Source organism: Rhinoderma darwinii, chromosome 7 (genome assembly GCF_050947455.1).
Source record: "Rhinoderma darwinii isolate aRhiDar2 chromosome 7, aRhiDar2.hap1, whole genome shotgun sequence".
In the NCBI taxonomy this organism is placed as follows: domain Eukaryota; kingdom Metazoa; phylum Chordata; class Amphibia; order Anura; family Rhinodermatidae; genus Rhinoderma; species Rhinoderma darwinii.
The window spans coordinates 126,739,115-126,765,532 of record NC_134693.1 but is presented as its reverse complement, the minus strand read 5'-3'; the positions used below and the strand labels follow the sequence as shown (position 1 = coordinate 126,765,532).

Genomic DNA, 26,418 nt, shown 5'->3' with positions numbered 1-26,418 from the left:
GTCAGCGCAGCGGCTACCAGGACATTTCCCAGCACTTCATGCTTCCCTCTGCTGACCAGCTTTATGGAGATGTGGATTTCATTTTCCAGCAGGACTTGGCCCCTGCCCACACTGCCAAAAGTGCCAATACCTGGTGTAATAACCACAGTATGGGTATGTGCGCACACACACTAATTACGTCCGTAATTGAGGGACGTATTTCGGCCGCAAGTACCGGACCGGACACAGTGCAGGGAGCCGGGCTCCTAGCATCATACTTATGTACGATGCTAGGAGTCCCTGCCTCTCCGTGGAACTACTGTCCCGTACTGTAATCATGATTACAGTACGGGACAGTTCTCCTGCAGCGAGGCAGGGACTCCTAGCATCGTACATAACTATGATGCTAGGAGCCCGGCTCCCTGCACTGTGTTCGGTCCGGTACTTGCGGCCGAAATACGTCCGTCAATTACAGACGTAATTAGTGTGTGTGCACATACCCTATCACTGCGCTTGATTGGCCAGCAAACTCGCCCGACCGTGTCATCTGCTGGTGTTGGTCCACTGTGTTATATCAAGTCCAGGTCCAGAGTCAGCGCAGCGTTTTTGAGCACTTCATGCTTCCCTCTGCTGACGAGCTTTATGGAGATGATGAATTCATTTTCCAGCAGGACTTGGCACCTGCCCACACTGCCAAAAGTACCAATACCTGGTTTAATAACCACAGTATCACTGCGCCTGATTGGCCAGCAAACTCACCTGACCTAAACCCCATAGAGAATCTATAGGGTATTGTCAAGAGGAAGATGAGAGACACCGGACCCAACAATGCAGATGAGCTGAAGGCCGCTATCAAAGCAACCTGGGCTTCCATAACACCTCAGCAGTGCCACAGGCTGATCACCTCCATGCCACGCCGCATTGATAACACCTCAGCAGTGCCACAGGCTGATTGCCTCCATGCCACGCCGCATTGATAACATCTTAGCAGTGCCACAGGCTGATCACCTCCATGCCACGCAGCATTGATAACACCTCAGCAGTGCCACAGGCTGATCGCCTCCAAGCCACGCCGCATTGATAACATCTTAGCAGTGCCACAGGCTGATCGCCTCCATGCCACGCCGCATTGCAGTAACTCATGCAAAAGGAGCTCCGACCAAGTATTTAGTGCAGATACTGGACATACTTTTCAGTAGGACGACATTTCTGTATTAAAAATATTTTTTTTAATTGGGCTTATGTAATATTCTAATTTTCCGAGACACTAAATTTTGGGTTTTCATTAACTGTTCCCATAATCATCAACATTAAAAGAAAAAAATGCTGTAAATTGATCCCTCTGTGTGTAATGAATCTATAGAAAATATGAGTTTCACTTTTGGAATTGAATTACCTAAATAAGTTAACTTTCTGATGATATTCTAATTCATTGCGGAGGACTAGTATTTACACCTTTCTAAATCTGATAATCCAAAATGTTTGATTCCTACCATTCCACCTGCACATAACGGCTCAGGGGACTCGATCCTTTGTCACTCAGTTTAACCCTAGCATGGACAAAATACTAAACACTTAACTTGAATGCAAGGAGTAATAGAACTTAACCGCCCCATATAGATACAATGATAGGAAGCAATTCATAAAGTTAGGCACTAATGGCTTATTTTAGCCATGGGCCCCTGTAGTTAATCCTCAACTACTGAGCCTTGTATGTTATAGAGATATGTAATGTTAAAGATTATAGGTTCACTACACATGAAAATGCCTAAAGGGTAGCTAGGCGCTATGATGTTGCCAACGGCTAGAAGTTCAAAAAAGTGATGGCGGGAGAATCGTCCGGTAAATAAAATGCATGCATTTTTTAATTACTGTAATTTGGTACATTCATTTTTCCTGCCATCTTTTAAGTCTTATAGCAAAGCCTATGGGAAAAAAAAAAGCAAGGAAAGAAAAAACAAATAATAAAAAAAAAAAAAACACAACAAAAAAAAAAAACACAACACACGCCATACCCAGAGCATACGGCGTTTCGAAAAAAATGGACACTGAGCCTAAAGACGCTACAAATCAAGACCCCGTGTACGTAAATATTTCACTATAGACTTAAGTAACATCTGGCCCGCGACCTGAGACATTCTGATGACCACCTGCCCGGCCATGATTTCTGTCAGGTCCTGTACACTGGAGACCTTGTTCTTCCTACCGGTCCTGAAAAGCGGAGGTCGCGTATATACCGAGATTCCAATGTATTTGATCTGAAACTTTCTCTCTCTATAAGATACGTCATTATCTCGTCAGCACGTGTCTAACCACTTTGGCCTCAACCGATCACTAGCACAAAGGGGCATTTCTCATTTTTATCTGGTCGGTCTTGAGGCTCTTTACTAAAGTGCTACTGTATATACCAGCGATGGACGATGCAACTATTGCAGACGATCAGCAAGTCTTTATGAAATGAGAAATATTATTTTACAGCGGTGAGTAAACTGCTTTTAGTATCTCTCTATAATACACCATATACCCAAGTGACCTAAAACACATGACCTTTTACACGGGCAGACTTTTTGCCCGGTAAACAAGCACCAATTGATCAATCATGTTGATCGGCGATCGTTTGCTCCATTTAAACGGTGCAATGATCCGAATGCACGGGGACGAGCGATCATTAATACGATCGTTTGTCCCCATACATTTGCATCTTGTCGGCAGCAGATCCCCTATTTACACAGGGAGACGCGCTACCGAGACGCCACCATTTTTTGGGTTGCATAAACGTTCCTTTAGCTTCACGACAATCTCTTTCTGTAGATCAAAATCCATATTCAAGCGTTGATGCTTTTTTCTATTATACCTGGACGGTTTCATTTTCTAACGTCTCAAGTGTTGAATGATCATTTATTCTGGACTATTGGACGGACATAGAAAAGTACTCGTACATAAAACGGACTTCTAAGGCTGAATACGCCACAAAATCTGGATGAAAAACTTGTCAGCCCAATTGTTTTAAGCCATACAGATTTTTCCGCATTTTTACCTACAGCAAGACCATTGCAGATTTTATAGCGTGTTCGTGGTGGATTTGCTTTGTGGATTTCAGTGCAAAAAAGAAATTCTGCATTTAAAAAAACAAAACATAGGGTACGCATCAGACAAAATTACATGCAAAACATTTTATGCAACGAAAATATGCAGTATTTATGCCACGAGTGAACTCATCCTAAGGCTATGTTCACACAGAGTTTTTTGCAGGCGGAATTTCTGCCTCAAAATTCCGTTTGGAAGTTTGAGGCGGATTTTCCTCTCCCTGCACGCTGATTTTCGCTGCTTTTTTCATCCGCGGTCATTGAGCGCCACGGGCATAAAACGCAGCGAAATACGCTTTCTCTGCCTCCCATTGAAATCAATGGGAGGTCAGAGGCGTAAACGTCCGAAGATAGGGCACGTCGCTACTGTCTCCCGCGAGACAGTTTTACCGCGCGCGGGAGAAAAGCGCCCCCGCCTCCAATTGAAAACGGGAGGCATTTTCGGGCCGTTTTTGACTAGTTTTTTGGCGTTTTTTTGTTTCCGCGTCAAAAAACACTGTGTGAACCCAGCCTTAGGGTAGAGAACATTTAAGGAGCACAAAAAATAGACCATTCATACAAAATCCACTACTATAACTTCATCTCTGCTCGGTCTCCTGGTCTTGTGAAAGTCCATATTAGAAATTGGAGTTCTGTTTGGAAACTAGTGTTGGATTATCGAACTTTCCGGATAATGGCTCGCCAGACTTAGGCTGGGTTCACACGACAGGGTCCCGCCCGAGCCCGAGTGTCGGCCGGTAAAATCGGCCATTTTGCCAGGTCGGTTTGCATAAAGTTTTGCATCCGTTCCGGGCCGGGCAGATCTGGACAGTGACATCAGCGGCAACTCCTGAAGGGGAATCCCCATGTGTTCGGGGATTCCGCTTCAGGAGTTTCCCCTGATGTCACTGCCCAGATATGGACAGAGACATCAAGCGCTCTGTCCAGGAGCGGAATCCCCGAAAACACGGGGATTCCGCTCGTTCAAGGAGCTAAAGTGGGGCTAGCACATAGCAGAGCGGGGAGATACCTCCCTGCTCTGCTATAGTGGCGTCGCTACAGTAGTAGCAGCCGCAGCAGCTGCTAGCAGCACCATGGAAGGCGTCGCTGGGCCAGGGCGCTTTTAAAACAAGCAGGGGAAGGGAGCCAGCGAAGTTCTCCCTTCCACCTGCTGCACACCCCGGCCCTGCCACACAGTGTACAGCGTACAGCCATTCGTCCGAATGGCATCAACTCCTCCTCCTCCTCACATGCACTCTGCGCTGTGAGGAGGAGGAGGAGATAGAGCGCAAGCGACGGAAAACCCGGCCATCACTCGGGACACATCCGGTGATGGCCGTGTATTACCCGGCCCCATAGACTTCTATGGGAGCCGGGCGGCCGGCCGAAAATAGAGCATGTCCTATTTTTTGACGGCCGGTTTTCCCGGCCGTCAAAAAATCGGTCGTGTGAATAGCCCCATTAGGGGTCTATTATTCCTAATGCAGCCGGGTGCCGGTCGATTTATGAACGACCGGCACCCGGCCGGGAAACCCTGTCGTGTGAATGAGGCCTTATGGAATCTTTACTATAATAGAATTGAATACAAAAGTAATTCCTGCAACTGGTTTGTCACTGGTTGCAAAGAGGGTGAAGGCGATGTACACCTTTGAAAACTTTTTTAAAGTTTTGGTGCAACGGTCAAATTACTTTTTATTAAAATAGATATTTACTTTGAGATACAGCTGCTTTGTATCCTGTACACAGAAAATAAGGAGGGGGGGGGGGGGGGGGGTGAGGATGATGTTCTACAGTTAGTAGGCACTTCAGCCTAACACCAAATATTTGTGCAGACGCTTTTGACAACGCTTTGTGACGATCGTTCATTAAAGAGAAGCAGAAGTGTGCTAATATTTAAGTTCTTAGTGGAATAACACAACACACAACAGTCGTACACTAGACGGTACATACCAGCAGTTCTTCATGTGGAAACTGAGCGATCTGCTCCTCTCTTGCCCCCTTAGCAGAGTACACAGCCGCACCTTTCTACATAAGGAGGATCCATCAGAGGAGCCAAGGTCGCTGCCGGCAGTTCCAAAACAAGCTAAGTGCACCCAATGGGCTTTTAAGGCTGGGTTCACACTGAGTTTTTTTTGCAGGCAGAAAATCTGCCTCCTAAAACGCAGCGAAATACGCTTCCTCTGCCTCCCATTGATTTCAATGGGAGGTCAGAGACGTAAACGCCCGAAGAAGGAGCATGTCCCTTTTTCCCGCGAGGTTTTTCCACTTGCGCGCGGGGAAAAGACGCCTCCGCCTCCCATTGAAATCAATGGGAGCCATTTTCGGCCGTTTTTTTACGCGGTTTCCGCATAAAAAAAACTCTGTGTGAACTGGCCCTAAACTTGTTGATGTTTTTAGAAGAATATTACAATAATTCTAATTATCTGCTCATAAAAAGTTAAAGGGGTTTTCCAGGTTTATGTAACTTCTGCTTGTTCAGTGTATAAATGAAGATCTACAACTTTCTCATGGGAGCAAAACAACAAGAAAAACTGAAGCGCCGGATCCATCGCATGATGGTAACTACGCCTGACGGAACCCAACGACTTTAATGTTTCCATCGGGTTTCCGTCATTTTGCCAGACAAAATAGTGCTGCATGCTGCAGTATTCTGACCAGCAATTCCTCACAATTTCCAAAATGTTTGCCGTCAGTGAATGAAAACACTTGTTTACATTTAGAGTCTCTAAGTACAGACCAAATTCTAGATTTACTACTCCCAACGCAAACGGATTATGGTTGGGTCTCACTGTTATCTGGGATGAATTGCTGTTTTAAGTGCTTGATTAATTGAAAACAAAGCATTACTGGGCATCTACTGAAGTCATTGGACGTCCTGTGGTCCTTCAGGATGTAGAGCCGTGCAGGAATGGTTGCATATGCTATTTAATCCGTGGCAAAGCTATCATAGAGACAGGGCACACGACTCATGGAGCGCGTCACTGAACTGCTTCCCTTGCTTGTTCTGCCATTGTCACAGCAGCCACCACTAGGGGGAGCTCACTGCATACAGATTATACGGCTTTTATGGAGTTCAGTACTTGCGGTGTACATCTATAGGCAGTGAGCTCCTCCTAGTGGTGGCTGCAGGCAGCCAAAATTATATAATTTATCAAATCAGAAAACCTCAGCTCCCCTTTACAGATATATAATGAGATTAATCAGCACAGGCCTAAAAACGCTATGGCGGATATTTACGTTAATAAAAGGTGTAGTTCATTTGGTGGAGCTCTCATTGGGGCCCATTCTGAGTTTTGCAATGGGACAATATTTTAATGTATGCCCCTGCATTTAGTGTACTGCATCTTGCCATTTGTACATACCAGTGATTAACCCTTCCCCCCATCTAATAATGTTTTTGTGGAAAATCAGGGCACAGCTTAGAGACACTCACAATCTTTAACCACCAGAGCCGATCTGGAAGGTCAGATGAGCAGGAAACAACGTATTTTCAAGGGGACTCATTGTGGTTATGATAGCCTACCCCCCCAATGATTAGAGGAATGCAGCTACAACAGGGACCCCCGAGCGGAGCAAGATGAAGACTTGACTGTGGTAAATAGGTCACTTGCACATGCCAAGTACTTGTGGTTTAGTAAGACAGGAACTTATGAAGTCCTTTGGGTCTTTGTGACGTTTGCTGCTTTTTGCCTGTGGTAACAGTGGATATCTCATCAATTAAACCTAAATCCATGAGGAGGTTACTTTTAGCAGATTTCTACAAATGAAGAATACAGTAGGAGACAACAGTTACCAAGAATATTAACAGTAACAATAATCAACTACACAACCGTCAAGATTCCACAAGCTGATGAGTAGAAATGTCATGATGCAGCCCGGCAGCAAGCGTGCTGTTACTTTGGATCGTGCCTGTGCTAAACATTTATTTTCCGTTTGTATTGGCAGGGTGTGTTTATTTACACTCGTGTGTCGATACAGAACTGTATATGAACAGGTTGTGTATACTGAACTCTACATACAGTACTCTATACACGTTGGTCAACAAACAGGACATCCATATAATTGTGTTCCCTAATTTTTAGCACTACCATGTAAGTCTGGGTTCACACGACCACATTAACGTCCGTAATGGACGGACGTATTTCGGCCGGAAGTCCCGGACCGAACTCAGTGCAGGGAGCCGGGCTCCTAGCATCATAGTTATGTACGACGCTAGGAGTCCCTGCCTCTCCGTGGAACTACTGTCCCGTACTGAAAACATGATTACAGTACGGGACAGTTGTCCTGCAGCGAGGCAGGGACTCCTAGCATCGTACATAAGCATGATGCTAGGAGCCCGGCTCCCTGCAGTGTGTTCGGTCTGGGACTTCTGGCCGAAATACGTCCGTCCATTACGGACGTTAATGTGGTCGTGTGAACCCAGCCTTACAAAGCGTCAGACCCTTTGCTGCAGAGCCAAAATAGCACACCTTAAGTAAGAGAGTACCCTATAATTGCAGGAACGGACAAACCCCAGGAGCCGGGGCGCCTAGAATTTTGCCACTGGCACCCATTGATGTCTATGCAAGTTCTCGTGGCCTACCTACTAAAAACTTTGATTAAAAATCATATCGACTGCCATGACCCCCACCGATCTAACAGTTATCACCTATCCGGCGGGTAAGAGATAATTTGTTGTGATTGGAATACCCCCCTTCAATGTAATTTTTTTAATTCAAATTGCCAAACCCAACTTTATGGTGGACAGATGCATACGTTTTTTTTGTCTGGCTAAGACAAAAGTTGTATGCCGAAAACCGTGGCCATTACCCATGGGAAGCCTGTGCGGCAGTGCAGGATAGGTAACATTCACACTGCAAATCGTGGATCAGGATGTTAATATAAATTCTGGGTGGATTTTTTTTATTATATGGAATATATTTGGAAATGTTGCAGATGCTTATTAGATATGAATATATTTGGAAACAAATTCTGATCAAGTGTAAAGATTTAACGGGACTACATGAAGCATCTTCCATTCAGCAGCACAGCCCGTAAAATGAGGACTGGATCACCTTCTGGAAGAGGTAGGTGTATTAATAACCGGTGTACCTGTGAGAGTGTTGGACAACTTGAACGGAGCCATGATGTAGTTCCCTGCAACCGGGTGGACGGAAGCGACGCTGTACAGTAGAAAAGCCGAAGGGATCAAAGCAAACCCATTCTCCGGATCAGCAGGGGTGCCAAAGGTCGGACCCTCACCAATTCTTATGGAATAGCCTATCCTTTCACAACGTGACAGATGACGACTCAAATATTAACTGGTAGTTTTGGGATGGAAATACTATTTAAAGGGGTGTTTCCATCCTGGTAAGTAATGACATATCGTTAAGAAATGGCGTCACTAACTGATTTGATCGGGATCGACCAAAGGGACCGCCACCGATCCCTGCACTGCATCCAGACACTCTGCTCAGCCACATTAAATTCAGCTGCCGTCCCTTCTATCTAGTGGGGGTCCCATCGATCAGACTCCCAATCGTTAGCAAGTGATGAGATCTTTTAAGTCTTCAACCTGTGGCTCACGCTTTTGAGGATCTATATCTCCCAGAATGCCCCGACAGCCTGTGGCTTGTAGTCTCGTAACAACGAGATTTGTGGATTGCTTTGGTGGGGAAAACGAACCCCATTAATAATTAGGGTCTATTCACACCACGTTTGCGAAGTCCGTAAAGTGTATGCGCCAGGAAATACTCCTGATGAATATGCTGAAGAGGTTTATATATTACCTATAGACTTGACAGATGGCAAAAGGTACATATATTTTTTACTGTATAGGAAAGCACAGCCTGCAGCGCTTTCCGATCCAGTCGGCCATAGCGAAAAATTTTTATACCATGCAATATTTTTTTTGCATGAGGTCCTATGGACGACATAGGGTCACGGTCTGCATACGCCAGGGAAATCGGAATAGACGCTTATACGGAGCAGGCAAAAATGAATGCATGCAAATTATAAATTCTTAACTCCAGACTAGAACATTGTAGGCATAGGAGCGTTACCGTGATTGAAATGTTCTTTAGAATACCCCAGCCATAGCTGCTTAACACCGAGCCAATAATGCTGTGCTCTAATATTGACACTAAAAAGCACGTCTCTCATGGCAGTCCCAGGAAACGCGGCTTCACATCCAGGCATCAGGCTGCCGAGCGATAATTGCATGAGACAGAGTCACAGACCACAGTGGAGCAATCCGAACGGAGACAGAAAAAAAAGAGACTTTGACAATATGCCGGGGGCTACGAGAGCAGATTCTACAGCTTATTGAAAGGACCCAACTCCGCATTAGCTCAGCTTATAATAAAGAAGCAATTAGCTGAAGATCTGTCCGGAGTGTGGCCTGATTTCTTGGCTTTGTACCGGCATCCACAATAGTCGCGCGTTACTTGGGTGCAAAATAAAGACGGAGAATCTTCTTTTTTCACCTTGCTTTCCCTTTATAAGCAGAGAGGTTTTAGTCGTCTGTCAGCCGCCAACATAAAACATTTATATTTGTATTCCAAACACGGTGGCGAGTGCAAGTCAATGTCTCACTGGCCGCAAGCCATAAGACAGCACATATTAATTTAAAAGAGCTCTGAGGTGTCTACAAGGCGCAGGATGAAGAAAAAAAAACAACCCAGTAAATAGAACTCCTTGAGTCGTCCAGTTGTTAAAAGCCGTACCCAGCCGTTGCTTAGATATAGCCGGTTTTAGGAAAGACGGGTGCCGACCATCAGAGAAGCTGTAATAATAGTGATAATAGCTTTCCCAGACTTTTGACTCACAAATATTAATTGTACAATGAAAAAAAGTTAAGCAGAGTTTAAATATACTTACTGTATCAATTCTTCACAATCTTCAAGATCTCTGCTTTCTGTCATGCAGAACGAACTTCCTGTCAGTAGGATAAAAATCACACAGGTGCACGGCTCGTTACAGTAGTTATCAGAGCTGTTGTCTTGTAACGAGTCATGCAACTGTGCGTCTGTCAGATGATCAGTACAGATTTTCATCCGCTGGAGGAAAACCGGAAAGGTTTCCATTCAATGACAGCAAGTAGAGATCTTGAAAACCGTGAGCAATTGATACAGAAAGTAAATCTTCAAACTGTATTACTTTTCACTATACAAATGTATAAGACTTTTTTTTGTAAATTATCACCTATTCGGTGTATAACTTATGATTCTGGAAAATCCCTTTAACCCCTTCCCGACGACCCCACGTAGATTAACAGGCTGCAGCACTGGTCCTTGTGCCTGGAGCCCGTTAATCTACGTGTGCTCCTAACAGAACACACAGACGCTCCACGCAGCCCAGGAACTCCCAGTACGGGCTGCTACTAGCAGCCTTAGTACTGGGGGAAAACATTGGGTCGGATCAATAGCGACTGCCGCATTTAAGTTGTTACAACAATATCGGCACCCTGATACTCGTTTGTTGCTATGGGAACCGGAAGCCTAACAAAGCCTAACAAAGCCAGGACCTAATATGCTCCCTGCCAGTGTGAAACTGACAGGTATAATACCCCGCAATACGTAAGTATTGCGGGGTATTATAACAACGATCCATCAATTGGGTCTTAAAGTCACTAGTAGGACTAAAGGAAAAAAAAAAAAAGGAAAAAGAATTTGTACAAGTGTAAAAAAGTAACATTTCAATATAATAAAAAAAAAAAAATCAACCTTTTTCCCTTTATAAAGTCCTTTATAATTTGAAAAAAATAAACTATGCATAATTGGTATAGCCGCGTCCGTAACGGCCTGAACTATAAAATTATAATGTCATTTATCCCGCACGGTGACCGCCATAAAAAAATAAAAATACTATACCAAAATCGCTATTTTTAGTCACTTCACGGTGAACGCCGTAAAAAAAAAAAACAAGAATAAAAAAATCTATAGAAGTTTTCATGGCCTAATTACACTAAATTCAGCAAAAAACTATGGGATCAAAATGCTCACCATACCCCTAGATAAGTTCTTTTTAGGGCTGTAGTTTCCCAAATGGGGTCTATTTTGGGGTTGTCCACTGTTTTGGTCCCTCAGGTGCTTTGCAAATGCGACATGACACCTGAAAACCAATCCAGTAAACTTGAGCTCCAAAAGCCAAATAGCGCTCCTTCCGTTCTGAGCCCTGCCGTGTGTCCAAACAGCCGTTTATTACCACATATGGGGTATTGCCGTAATCAGAAGAAATTGCTTTACAAATCCTGGGGCGCTTTTTCTTCTTTATTCCTTGTAAAAATTGATAATTTCTACGTTTTATTGGAAATTTTTTTTTCCGATTTTCATGGACGAATTCCACTATATTCAGCAAAAATCCTGTGGGGTCAAAATCCTCTATACCCCTTGATAAATTCCTTGAGGGGTGTAGTTTGCCAAATGGTGTCTTTTTGGGGGGTTTCCACTATTTTCGCCCCACAAGACCTCTTCAAAGCTGACATGGTGCCTAAAATATATTCTAATAAAAAGGAGGCCCCAAAATCCACTAGGTGCTTCTTTGCTTCCGAGGCCTGTGTTTCAGTCCATAAGCACACTAGGGCCACATGTGGGATGTTTCCAAAAACTGCAGAATCTGGGCAATAAATATGGAGTTGCGTTTCTCTGGCAAAACCTTTTGTGATACAGAAAAAAAAATGGATTTTCTGACAAAAAACAAATAAAAAATTACTAAATTTACCCTCTACAATGCTTTAATTCCTGTGAAACACCTAAAGGGTTAATAAACTTTCTAAATTCTGTTTTGAAAACTTTGAGGGGTGCAGTCTTTAAAGTTGGGTGACTTATGGGGGTTTCTAATATATAAGGCCCTCAAAGTCACTTCACAACTGAACTGGCCCCTGTAAAAATAGGTTTTGGAAATTTTCTTGAAAACGTGAGAAATTGCTGCTAAAGATCTAAGTCTTGTAACGTCCCAGAATAAAAAAATAAAAAAGGATGTTCAAAAAACGATGCCAATCTAAAGTAGACATATGGGAAATGTTAATTAGTAACTATTTTGTGTGGTATTACTATCTGTCTTACAAGCACATACATCTAAATTTAGAAAAATGCAAATTTCTGCAAATTTTCTCTAAATTTTGGTGTTTTTCACAAACAAAATACTGAACTTATTGATCACATTTTTCCACTAACATAACGTACAGAATGTCATGAAAAAACAATCTTAGAATCGCTTGGATAGGTAAAAGCATTCCCAAGTTATTACCACATAAATTGACACGTCAGACTTGAAAAAATTCGGCTGCGTCCACAAGGCCAAAACAGGCTGCGTCCTGAAGGAACTGAAACAGTAAAGCATTTTCCCCAGTAAACATTACAGACATGCACCACCCCTAATTATGGCCGGAACGCTTAAACCAACCCTAGTTCCAAGGCCCTGTTCACATCACGTTTTTGTCATACGTTTAGGGTGTAGATCAGTACAGCTCCCGGCATACACACTAAATGTGTCCATTAGCCTGACGTGGTCAAAAGAGTGTCCTCTGGACCGCTCAGGCTAATATATATATAAATATATATATATATAGTTTTGTTCTAAAGTATGGAATAGCATGCAACAGGATCCTGTAAAAAAACAAAACCCAAAACATACACAGTGAAAGTATTCAACATGGCAGCCTATAGGTGACGTATGTCACTGTATGGCATACACCAGACATTTGTTAAATGTATAGGTCATGAGCTTTTCAATACGTAAACATTAAACGGATGCGATCATAGCCTAAGGGTGATGGTTGCTGGGGACATATGCAGCGGCATCCATCACCTATTACGGCATCTGTTTAATGGATACGCCATGAGAAGTTCATGACGTTAACGGATTTGATAATAGTCTATGGGTGACGGATGACACTGTTAGACCGCTGTCACAGCCTAAGATTAATGTATACGTCGTGAGCTTTTCCTAGCGAATACGCTAAACGTAGGGGAAAAAAAAAATATGATGGGATTGGGGCCTAACCTCAAGATAATAATCTGTGCACAGGGCCAGAGCTCCTTGCAAAAGTAGTCCCCACCGTTGGTGTTTTTCCTGCTTTGTTGCATTACAACCTGGAATTAAAATGGATTTTAAAAATTAGATTTTATGTAATGGACCTGACAATATAGTCCAAATTGTAACCCCCCCTGCCGGGCTTCCTCCATTCTGGTCAATGGGAGTTACGGAAACAGCGCTTGCTCGGCTGCTACCGTAAATCCCACCCAACAGAATGGAGAGAGCTGCAGAGGCCCCCTCTCCACTACTCCCTGCAGCAGCTTGCGGTCGCGGCAACAGGCAAAATCGGGGTCGGATAAACTCTGTTCCCTGTATAGGTACAGATCTCATAGCTGGCGACACGGATCGATTAGATATTTATGGCATATCCTGTGGATATGCCATAAATGTCTAAGATGAGAAAACCCCTTTAACGGTTTATCACAAAAAAAATAAAAAATATTTTGGACCTTCAAAGAGGTCGTCATGTTCTGTAAATCAAATGGTACAAAACCTCATAAATCTATATTAAATTATAGGTTGCAATGCAACAAAACAGAGAAAACCTCAAGGGGGTGAATACTTTTGCAAGGTATTGATACAAATGATGCCAATAAATTGTTCCATTTAGCCCACTGTGAGCGCTTCCGTCTCCTCACTAGGGTCATTTCCCTGTTGTGGCCATAGAGAAGAAGTGTAAACCAATCAGTGGTGCCCGAAATTGTGCCCACCACACAGAACTATCTGTGTGTCACATAGCAGTATCCATAAAATAAATACAAACCACATCGCAGTTCCCAGAGAAGCTTTTTCACAGCAGAGATTATATATATATATATATATATATATATATATATATATATAAAAAGTTGCTAGAAATGGGACTTGTGACCACTAAGCCCTCTGATTGGCTGCAGCGGTCACATGCTACGTGCATGTATACAACCACCGGGAGGGTTGCCGTAGCATTAGTGCTGGATTGCCAGGGCGAGGATAGGTAAGTATTGGCAAAAAAAACAAAAAAAAAAACTCTCCTCAGTGGTCCAACGTTTTTATTCCTCTAACAGGAAGTTACGTGGGAGCAGCCAATCAGCAGCCATCTCTTCCGGTGAGAATCTCTGCAGTCCCAGGTTAGCACTGGAGAAGACAATTCGAGCAGAAAAGGTGAATGACTGAATCCTGTGGCAGCATTGATTCTCCTTGTGGCCATTTTCTGGCGTAACGTCAATAGACGCGCGGTGAATGATAAAGTGTGATTTTAATATAGACTAGAGGACAATTATAATATTAGTCGCGGGTCATAAATTAGTAAAGCGGAAGTTAAAGTTTTAGCCACAATTTGGTAATTCTGTTTCTTTTCCTTACAGGGATTTTGACGTTTTTCCTTCTGGTTGTTGCAGGTATTTTTTTTACAAGAGTGACAACAAGAAGTTCAGCCATATTGGTTGTCACTTTTGAATTAGCATCTTAGATACGGATGGTAAGACTGAGACTTTATTATTAAAAAAGTGACAACCAATACGGCTGCACTTCCTGTTGTCACTCTCGCAAAGATAACCGCAACAACTAAAAAGAAAAACGTCAAATTCTCTGGAAGGAAAAGAAACAGAATTCCTAAACTGGCAACTATTTAATTCTCATTTACTAATGTGTGGTCATTTTACAATTTAGGATGGAAATCCCCTTTAAGTGCCAGGAGGAGATTTCTAGGGGAGTTTACCACCTGGCTATTGGGATTTATCCAGATCTATGTGAAATAATCGGTTTCCTTAACCTCGTGAGCGCAGTAAAAAAACTTGAGAAAGTTTGAGACTCAAGTAATAAAACAAAACCCGAGGACGAGAAAGTAAAGTCCCAGGTTTCAGGATAGAAGCTAATAAACAAATTAGTATGGTTTCCGAGTTACCACAATGCAAGAGAACAGTTTCCGTGTAGATACGGTGATGCCTCAACCGGCCCATGTACGTGTTCTCACCTTCTTATAGGCCCTATAATATAGGGTATGTCCGTCTTCTACATTTATGTCTAATATGTGGGGAATATGCAGAGCTGCCTCTGCGGTCTGTGCTCAGAAGGGATTTTTCTAGACTTCCTTGATGAATACTACAGTCCGCAGAAGTTTTACCTGCAGATTTAGTGTCAAGCATTGATTATAACAAACTATAAGTACATCTGCGGATTTCCAGCGTTTTCGCTGCGTAATTGCTGAACAAAACGCAACTTGCCTATTTTAGTGCAGAATTGATGCTATCCATTCAAATCTATGAGCCAGAAACGCAGCCTCTCCGCACAGAATTCACAGCATAAATTGACATTGAAAGTTGCACCGCAGAACACTCTCCGCAAAACTTTTCCGCGTTTTTTTTTCCGCAGCGTGTGCCTGAGATTTGCTAAATCTCATTCACTTTGTGGCTACTGTAAATCCTGCAGAATTTCCACAAAAAATTCCGTTGCGGACATTCCACAGCGTTTACGCTACGTGGGAACTCAGGGGCATTTCTACATATCCTAGTGATTTAATATCGCTAGGATATGTCATCACTTTATGATTGGTGAATTTTCCAACCACTGGAACCCCAAAGGTCTTGAGATCGAAGGGGCTGCACCGCTCCTTTAGCTCTGTGTCCCCTTTACTGTTTTTGCATGCACAGCAGCGCCGTTAACTTAAATACTTAACCTAATTGAGAACAAGACCCCTCCATTCTCAGGATCGGCGGGGTTCCCCACTGATCATAAAGCGATCTCATCTTAGTGACATTACATCACTTTATAAAACAGAAATAACCGTTTAAGTTTACTGCCCCTTTAACAAGAAGGAGTTTTATGATAATGGAACAAGGAAGCAGCATGGAATTCAAATTTTCTGCAGATTCGCTGTTTTATGACGTTGTAAACAGCAGCCTGTACTCTGCTAGTCTCTGTAGGGATACACAGGTCAGCTACAAACTGGTCCAAAACCGTACACGAGAGCAAATGTCAATCTGTAGTAGTAGACGGTATCTCCCCCCCCCCCCCCCCCCGTCTGCCTGATTATGACGTCAACACTGTCGTTCCCAAACCGAGCAGCAGCTCACCCCCGGAGATACAACGCAAGGCCCCTTGTGTCTTATGGTACGGAGCAAACCTGACAGGTAACACCAGTTCTATTAGGGCATATGGATGTCACACTAAGAGGTCCCCTAGAAGAGGCGAGCGCTGATACACTATAATGCGCCGTGCACCTGTGTGAGCAGGACATTCTCAACCACTGAATGTAAACAATGAATGTTTCCACTCAGTGACAGCAAGCAGAGGGTTTGCAAACGGCGAGTTTATACAAAAAGGGGTAGATTTACTTAAGACTGGCGTTCATATGCCAGTCTTAGTTTCAAGTCTACAGGAGTAAGATGCGACTAATTTATTAAGAGGTGCACGCTTCTTAGGGCATGACCACACGTGGCGGATTTCCTCCGCAACTGTCCGCATCAATGCCGCACAGAATCTGCGTTGCAGATTCTGCTGCGGATCTGCACAAAACGTGCAGTACATTGATGCGGACTAGCTGCTGCGGACTGCGGGAAAAGTGCTTCCCTTCTCCCTATCAGTGCAGGGTAGAGAGAAGGGACAGCACTTTCCCTAGTGAAAGTAAACGATTTTCATACTTACCGGCCGTTGTCTTGGTGACGCGTCCCTCTTTCGGCATCCAGCCCGACCTCCCTGGATGACGCGCCAGTCCATGTGACCGCTGCAGCCTGTGCTTGGCCTGTGATTGGCTGCAGCCGTCACTTAGACTGAAACGTCATCCTGGGAGGCCGGACTGGAGACAGACGCAGGGAGTTCTCGGTAAGTATGAACTTATATGTTTTTTTACAGATACATGTATATTGAGATCGGTAGTCACTGTCCCGGGTGCAGAAACAGTTACTGCCGATCGCTTAACTCTTTCAGCACCCTGGACAGTGACTATTTACAGACGTCTCCTAGCAACGCTCCCGTCATTACGGGAGCCCCATTGACTTCTTCAGTCTGGCCGTAGACCTAGAAATACATAGGTCCAGCCAGAATGAAGAAATGTCATGGTAGTAAAACCAATACGCTCCGCAGCACACATAAGATCTGCGGACTTCATTGCGGAATTTTGACTCTCCATTGAAGTCAATGGAGAAATTCCGCCATGAGTCCGCCACTGCTCCGCAACAGACAGAGCATGCTGCGGACACCAAATTCCGCTCCGCAGCCTATGCTCCGCAGCGGAATTTTACGCCTCGTCTAAACGAACACTGCTAAATTAAAGTGTAAGTCAATGGACAAACGGCACCGCTGCGGATTAACGCTGCGGAGTGTCCGCAGCGGAATTTAAGTGAAATTCCGCCACGTGTGAACCCGCCCTTAGTAAATTTGTCCCGTCTTATTCGGTCAGTGTGGCAGAAAATGAAATCTACGCCAGCCAGGAGCTATAATTTCCGCATAGATTTTTGTCATAAATTATAGTCAATTTGTTAAGGTGCCGTAAAGCAGCAAAAAGTTGCAAATTATGGCACAAACATGGCGTGGACCTTAATCTGCAACTTTTCAATGCCAGAAGACGGGCGTAAAGCCGTTCTTAAATCCCCCAAAGTGAATTGGAGAGTTGCAGAACATTTTGTTATACAATAATGATAAACTTCTGGTATAGAGCATTAGACACAGCATGTATCTCCCTTTCTTCCTACTGAAGTTGCTCTACAAATCTGGTGCAATTGCGGTATAAAATGACAGGGAGATTGGCAGGGTTTTACAGATTCCGTGAGAATAAAAAAAATGTGTGGCATGAAGCATTGCATGAACGATTACATAGGTATTCCCCCTGAAGCATTGCTTCTAGGGGAGAATGTAGCGCCTCACGGAGGCAGCACACGGATTTCTTATTGGTCTGTAATGCACACCTGTAGTCCCCCTGTGTGCCGTCATATGGGTCCATGCACACAGCATTTAGGACATCAGCATATTATATTTTCAGACTAGCCCCGTACCAGTGTAGGTGCCATAAGCAGATATACTATGCAAAATGCCAAGCAATGATCAGTTAGAGAAACGCCCATGTATGACGATCCGCTGATCGCCTATGAGGATCAGAAGTGAACTGAACAGCACAGGGAGATTTTGCAACATGCTGGAAATCAGTGCTGGTGATCGGGGAATCTGAGTAAGTGAGATATCTTCTCGTATCTTCCCAGATAACAGGCGTCTATGAGACATCTCAAGTGTACGGATTTTCACAGCAAGCAAGACATAAGTCGCAGCAACAGACATCTCCTTTATCCTACGAATAACATCCAAGCATTGCACGTTCTGCACAACTAGGTGGAAAACGAACATGCACATAACCGTTCACAGCAATGTCCTAAACAACAAGTCAAATACGTTTTGGGATCGGACAACATCCATTGTGCCCGGCGCATTTGCCTGAATCTGTATACCACAATAGATAATAGACCAGAGTCATATAGTGCCGCCTTGTATGTCAGGGATACCCAGCCAGCAGAGGTGACGTCTAATATACAGTAAGGAGGAAATATACACATTGGGGGACACTATATATTTGGGAATAATGACATGTCACCGCAGTGACACCTACACCCCAATTAAAGGGATATGTTAGACAGTCTTCATACATCCCGGTCATATAATAGAGCCGAGTATGTGGTCAATATTGAGGTCACCGTATATTGGAAGACGGCTGATATTATTCTTGAGTGACGTGACATATTTGAAGTGCCCCCCAAAAAATGGGGTCCTGACAAGGCAGTCATTTTACGCGTCGTCGTTTGACAGCTGTCGAACGACGACGCGTAAATGACAGGTCGTCGGCACAGTACGTCGGCAAACCCATTCAGATGAATGGGCAGATGTTTGCCGACGTATTGGAGCCGTATTTTCAGGCGTAAATCGAGTCATAATACGCCTCGTTTACGCCTGAAAATAGGTCGTGTGAACCCAGCCTTACTCATAGAATTAGCTGTACAGGCGAGTATCTCTAAACAACAAATTCAATGCCCATATAGCGGCAATGCCCGAGATCTTGAGTCAGGGACCAAATCTGGAATCAGATTTAGTGTATAAACATTGGGTAATGATCCTAAAACAAGAACGCCACCTTACCATACAAATATCCAGAAAGAACTGGTGAGAAGAGTCAGAAGTATTCAGTATCAGAAATAAGAATATCACCTCTTTCCCAAAAAAGAAGGATCAGCCCTCCCATGCACTGGAGATAAGGGGTCCAAAGACAGGTATGATGGATATGAGGGTGTATACAAGATGATGCAAACTGAACAACACAAGGCTAAAATCACCAAGCAAGTATCTAACCACAGAACAAACATTTAAACAGAGTTAAAGAAAGTTCAAGTCAGGTCACTGAGACTGATGATGTCATCGGTGGAGGTCCTTTAACTAAGTCCTTACGGCTTTCGGAAGATCTTCAGTTCCCCAACCTGTGTCAATGGGCAGCCCTATTGACATCAACAGTTGTTTACGGCACAGACACCACCAATGACACCTTAGTGCAGCGTCTCAGGGACCTGTTAGAAGCTGCGTAGAGGTAAAACTTCACTTTAAACGGAATGGACCATAAAGCGATCACTTGTAAATAGCTTCTTAGTTGTATCTGTTTTTGAGAAAGCTGGGTGACAGCCTACATAGCGGCCGTTACAGCTCCCATAACAAGTTAAGCAGAGACACCTCCCCAGCTCCCCTATTGCTACATACACTAGAAGACTTGACATTTAGGAATCTGGATAAACCCCAACAGGAGCTGTAAAGGCGGCCATACGGGTTGTCACCCGGCTTTTCCAGAAATAGATACAATTATTTTAGTCTTTTTCTTAATAACTTGACAGAAGAAGATGCTCAATGATTTATATTTACAGGTGAGGGACCGTTTACTTGCAGAACTAACAACCTATCCGAACAATTTACAGGAGGCAACAATGTAACAGATTTATTAATACCGTCTATTAGGCAGCGTAAACTTAGACCGGGCTGGCAGAAGATGCGCCATATTTATCCCAGCGGTGCGGGTGGTATGAGAAATTTGGTGCGTCTTACTAGACATATTAGACACTTTACTCTCCTGTCAAACTTTTGGGCCATTTGAGGCCACGCCCCCTTTTCAAAACGGCCTAGTGAGCCGCAAATCTGGCGCAAGCTATATACGCCCGTTTTTTGGTGCAAAGTGAGCCAGAATTCTATCAAGTGTTTTGCACAGGGTCACATGTTTGCGGGACCTAAGCTGATTGGACAGAAGTTCTCCACTGGCTGCTCATTGACACATGGTGAGATATCTCAGGACACTGTTTTACGGTATGTGGATCTGATGTTCATCGTATAAGGGTATGTTCACACAGCCTATTTTTGGCCGTTTTTTGGGCCGTAAACGCCCGAAAAATCGGAAGCAGAACGCCTCCAAACATCTGCCCATTGATTTCAATGGGAAAACGGCGTCCTGTTCCGAAGGAGCGTTTTTTTGACGCATTAAAAAACGGCCGCGAAAAAGAAGTGCAGGACATTTCTTGGGACATTTTTGGAGCCGTTTTCCACAGACTCTATTGAAAAAAAGCTCCAAAACGGCCGTGAAAAACGCTGCGGAAATCGCGAGTGGCACAAAAAACTTCTGAAAATCAGGAGCTGTTTTCTTTTGAAAACAGCTCCGTATTTTGAGCCGTTTTTGACTCTCCGTGTGAACATACCCTAAAAGTCACCACTGACCCAGGAGTCGGCTCCAGTGAAATGAATGCAACCCTATGAATGAGGGCTCGATTAGGTTTCCATTCTTTTCGGCAGAGAAGACTTGCTCATGGGCCGCCAGTACTCCTACAGCAACAGGAATGGGTCGCTTAGGTTTGCAGGGATCCCACCTGCCTGACCCCAATCAGATCGTACAGTCACCAAACCTGCACTGATGTCACTCCAGCCGCTCACATTCCCCGAATCACTGCATATAACATAGCGCTGCGATGTAGGGGGTGCACCGATTGTAAAGGAGGGGCTCGTGAGTGCTGGTAATATCGTGTGGTGAACATATGCGAGTTCCTAAAAGTACTGATGACATAGCGGGGAGCACTCAGGTGTAGTTATGGGGTATGATAATACAGCGGGTGCACTCAGGTGTAGTTATGGGGTATGATAATACAGCGGGTGCACTCAGGTGTAGTTATGGGGTATGATAATACAGCGGGTGCACTCAGGTGTAGTTATGGGGTATGATAATACAGCGGGTGCACTCAGGTGTAGTTATGGGGTATGATAATACAGCGGGTGCACTCAGGTGTAGTTATGGGGTATGATAATACAGCGGGTGCACTCAGGTGTAGTTATGGGGTATGATAATACAGCGGGTGCACTCAGGTGTAGTTATGGGGTATGATAATACAGCGGGTGCACTCAGGTGTAGTTATGGGGTATGATAATACAGTGGGTGCACTCAGGTGTAGTTATGGGGTATGATAATACAGTGGGTGCACTCAGGTGTAGTTATGGGGTATGATAATACAGTGGGTGCACTCAGGTGTAGTTATGGGGTATGATAATACAGTGGGTGCACTCAGGTGTAGTTATGGGGTATGATAATACAGTGGGTGCACTCAGGTGTAGTTATGGGGTATAATACAGTGGGTGCACTCAGGTGTAGTTATGGGGTATGATAATACAGTGGGTGCACTCAGGTATAGTTATGGGGTATATCAGTAGAGTGCCCACAGGTGTAGCTATGGGGGGTTCTAATAATAATAGGGTTCACACAGGTGTAGTTATGGGGTATGATAATATAGTGAGGTGTACACAGGTGTAGTTATGGGGTATGATAATACAGTGGGTGCACTCAGGTATAGTTATGGGGTATATCAGTAGAGTGTCCCTAGGTGTAGCTATGGGGGGCTCGAATAATAATAGGTTTCACACAGGTTGAGTTATGGGGTATGATTATATAGTGAGGTGTAGTTATGGGGTATGATTATATAGTGAGGTGTAGTTATGGGGTATGATAACACTGGAGTGCACACAGGTCGTGAAGTTATGGGGGTATAATAATACAGTGGGGTGCACACGGGTGTAGTTATGGGGTGCACACGGGTGCAGGGTATACAGTGGGCTACATACATTAGGGCACGTCACTCACCCTCCTTGCTGAGTCTCATGGCTTCTCGTTTGTTGTCGCTCTCCTTGAAACTTTCGTCCAGTTCTGTGGAGATGTAGAGGGGAGCGGGTCAATAGTCAGGACACCCGGGAGCCCCCTCCTCCCCAGTCCCATACACTTACCATCGTGCAGCTTGGCAGTGTCCAGCCAGTTAACCCAGGGCTGCCCCAGCATGGCTCCGGGACTGGGCAGGGCCGCCATGGAGCTGTCCCCTTGCTGTTGCTGCTGCTGCTGCTGCCGCCGTTGCTGCGGCCGGGCCCCCGCTTTGCGCTGCTCCCCTCTGACGTCATCCTCGGGCCGCTCCGACATTCTTTTTGCTACAATGTAAGAGGAAAGTGGTGAGTGACGACGAGGAGGAGGAGGAGGAGGAGCAGCGGCCCCGCCACCGAGCTGTAGTGTCACCTCTTCCCCGGCAACAAAGGGGTTAAACACGTGTAGTGTACGGCGCCTGTGCCCGAGACATCCAGCGCCCCCTCCCCTGCGCCCTCTCCCCGGTTACCGCTCAGTGCCGGCTGTTAGGTGAGGGTTCCGGCCCCCAGGGGGCCACAGCGCGTCATCACGACCCCCAATATCCCCCGTGTGACCCTGCCGGGGATTCCGGAGGCCAGAGCGGAATTACAGGTCTTCCTTCACCCGGCTCGTCCCTCCCAGCCCCCGCCCTCCTGACAGGAACTTCCCGCACACATTACACACTGCACAGGGGAGGAGGAGGCGGCGGAGGACGGAGCGGCTGACAGATCACACACACACACACACATGTCACCAGTGTATACACACCACATCTATATACTCCATACATGTCACCAGTGTATACACACCACATCTATATACTCCATACATGTCACCAGTGTATACACACACCACATCTATATACTCCATACATGTCACCAGTGTATACACACCACATCTATATACTCCATACATGTCACCAGTGTATACACACCACATCTATATACTCCATACATGTCACCAGTGTATACACACACCACATCTATATACTCCATACATGTCACCAGTGTATACACACACCACATCTATATACTCCATACATGTCACCAGTGTATACACACCACATCTATATACTCCATACATGTCACCAGTGTATACACACCACATCTATATACTCCATACATGTCACCAGTGTATACACACCACATCTATATACTCCATACATGTCACCAGTGTATACACACACCACATCTATATACTCCATACATGTCACCAGTGTATACACACCACATCTATATACTCCATACATGTCACCAGTGTATACACACCACATCTATATACTCCATACATGTCACCAGTGTATACACACACCACATCTATATACTCCATACATGTCACCAGTGTATACACACACCACATCTATATACTCCATACATGTCACCAGTGTATACACACCACATCTATATACTCCATACATGTCACCAGTGTATACACACACCACATCTATATACTCCATACATGTCACCAGTGTATACACACACCACATCTATATACTCCATACATGTCACCAGTGTATACACACACCACATCTATATACTCCATACATGTCACCAGTATATACTCACACACCACATCTATATACTCCATACATGTCACCAGTGTATACACACCACATCTATATACTGTATATACTCCATAGATGTCACCAGTGTATACACATCACATCTATATACTCCATACATGTCACCAGTGTATACACACATCTATATACTCCATACATGTCACCAGTGTATACACACCACATCTATATACTCCATACATGTCACCAGTGTATACACACACCACATCTATATACTCCATACATGTCACCAGTGTATACACACACCACATCTATATACTCCATACATGTCACCAGTGTACACACACCACATCTATATACTCCATACATGTCACCAGTGTATACACAAACCACATCTATATACTCCATACATGTCACCAGTGTATACACACCACATCTATATACTCCATATATGTCACCAGTGTATACACACACCACATCTATATACTCCATACATGTCACCAGTGTATACACACACACCACATCTATATACTCCATACATCTATATAAAGTATATACTCCATACATCTATATACTGTATATACTCCATACATCTATATAAAGTATATACTCCATACATCTATATAATGTATATACTCCATACATCTATACACTGTATATACTCCATAGATCTATATAATGTATATACTCCATACATCTATACACTGTATATACTCCATACATCTATATAAAGTATATACTCCATACATCTATATAATGTATATACTCCATACATCTATACACTGTATATACTCCATACATCTATATAAAAGTATATACTCCATACATCTATATAATGTATATACTCCATACATCTATACACTGTATATACTCCATACATCTATATACTCCATACGTCTACACCATATACACACATCTATATACTCCATACATCCATATACTGTATACTCCATACATGTCACCAGTGTATACAGACCACATATATATGCTCCATATATCTATATACTGTATATACTCCATACATGTCACCAGTGTATACACACCACATCTATATACTCCATACATGTCACCAGTGTATACACAACACATCTATATACTCCATACATGTCACCAGTGTATACACACCACATCTATATACTCCATACATGTCACCAGTGTATACACACCACATCTATATACTCCATACATGTCACCAGTGTATACACACACCACATCTATATACTCCATACATGTCACCAGTGTATACACACACCACATCTATATACTCCATACATGTCACCAGTGTATACACACCACATCTATATACTCCATACATGTCACCAGTATATACACACCACATCTATATACTGTATATACTCCATACATGTCACCAGTGTATACACACCACATCTATATACTCCATACATGTCACCAGTGTATACACACCACATCTATATACTCCATATATGTCACCAGTGTATACACACCACATCTATATACTCCATACATGTCACCAGTGTATACACACCACATCTATATACTCCATACATGTCACCAGTGTATACACACACCACATCTATATACTCCATACATGTCACCAGTGTATACACACACCACATCTATATACTCCATACATGTCACCAGTATATACACACCACATCTATATACTGTATATACTCCATACATGTCACCAGTGTATACACACCACATCTATATACTCCATACATGTCACCAGTGTATACACACCACATCTATATACTCCATACATGTCACCAGTGTATACACACCACATCTATATACTCCATACATGTCACCAGTGTATACACACCACATCTATATACTCCATACATGTCACCAGTGTATACACACACCACATCTATATACTCCATACATGTCACCATTGTATACACACACCACATCTATATACTCCATACATGTCACCAGTATATACTCACACACACCACATCTATATACTCCATACATGTCACCAGTGTATACACACCACATCTATATACTGTATATACTCCATAGATGTCACCAGTGTATACACATCACATCTATATACTCCATACATGTCACCAGTGTATACACACCACATCTATATACTCCATACATGTCACCAGTGTATACACACCACATCTATATACTCCATACATGTCACCAGTGTATACACACACCACATCTATATACTCCATACATGTCACCAGTGTATACACACCACATCTATATACTCCATACATGTCACCAGTGTACACACACCACATCTATATACTCCATACATGTCACCAGTGTATACACAAACCACATCTATATACTCCATACATGTCACCAGTGTATACACACCACATCTATATACTCCATATATGTCACCAGTGTATACACACACCACATCTATATACTCCATACATGTCACCAGTGTATACACACACACCACATCTATATACTCCATACATCTATATAAAGTATATACTCCATACATCTATATACTGTATATACTCCATACATCTATATAAAGTATATACTCCATACATCTATATAATGTATATACTCCATACATCTATACACTGTATATACTCCATACATCTATATAAAGTATATACTCCATACATCTATATAATGTATATACTCCATACATCTATACACTGTATATACTCCATACATCTATATACTCCATACGTCTATACACCATATACACACATCTATATACTCCATACATC

At 43.6% G+C, this 26,418-nt stretch overlaps 1 protein-coding gene across 8 annotated transcripts in view; it reads right to left on the bottom strand.

Moving 5' to 3' along the window:
- Positions 1–26,418, bottom strand: part of ATXN7 (ataxin 7) — a 95,900-nt gene that overhangs the window by 46,627 nt on the left and 22,855 nt on the right. For 4 of the 8 annotated variants that reach the window (XR_012850047.1, XM_075833981.1, XM_075833978.1 and 1 more), the window contains exons 1-3: positions 22,694–22,839; positions 22,317–22,511; positions 22,177–22,239 (exon numbers count right to left, since the gene is read on the bottom strand). The exons of 1 other annotated variant lie outside the window; for it this stretch is intronic. Coding sequence is in view for 5 of the 7 variants with exons in the window: in XM_075833981.1 (XP_075690096.1) it covers positions 22,177–22,239; positions 22,317–22,503 (250 nt within the window). In the remaining 2 variants the exon portion in view is untranslated. Of the gene's footprint in view, positions 1–13,028; positions 13,118–22,176; positions 22,240–22,316; positions 22,512–22,693; positions 22,840–26,418 lie in introns of those variants that run through there. 3 more of the 8 variants (XM_075833979.1, XM_075833980.1, XM_075833983.1) reach the window with 2 other exon arrangements.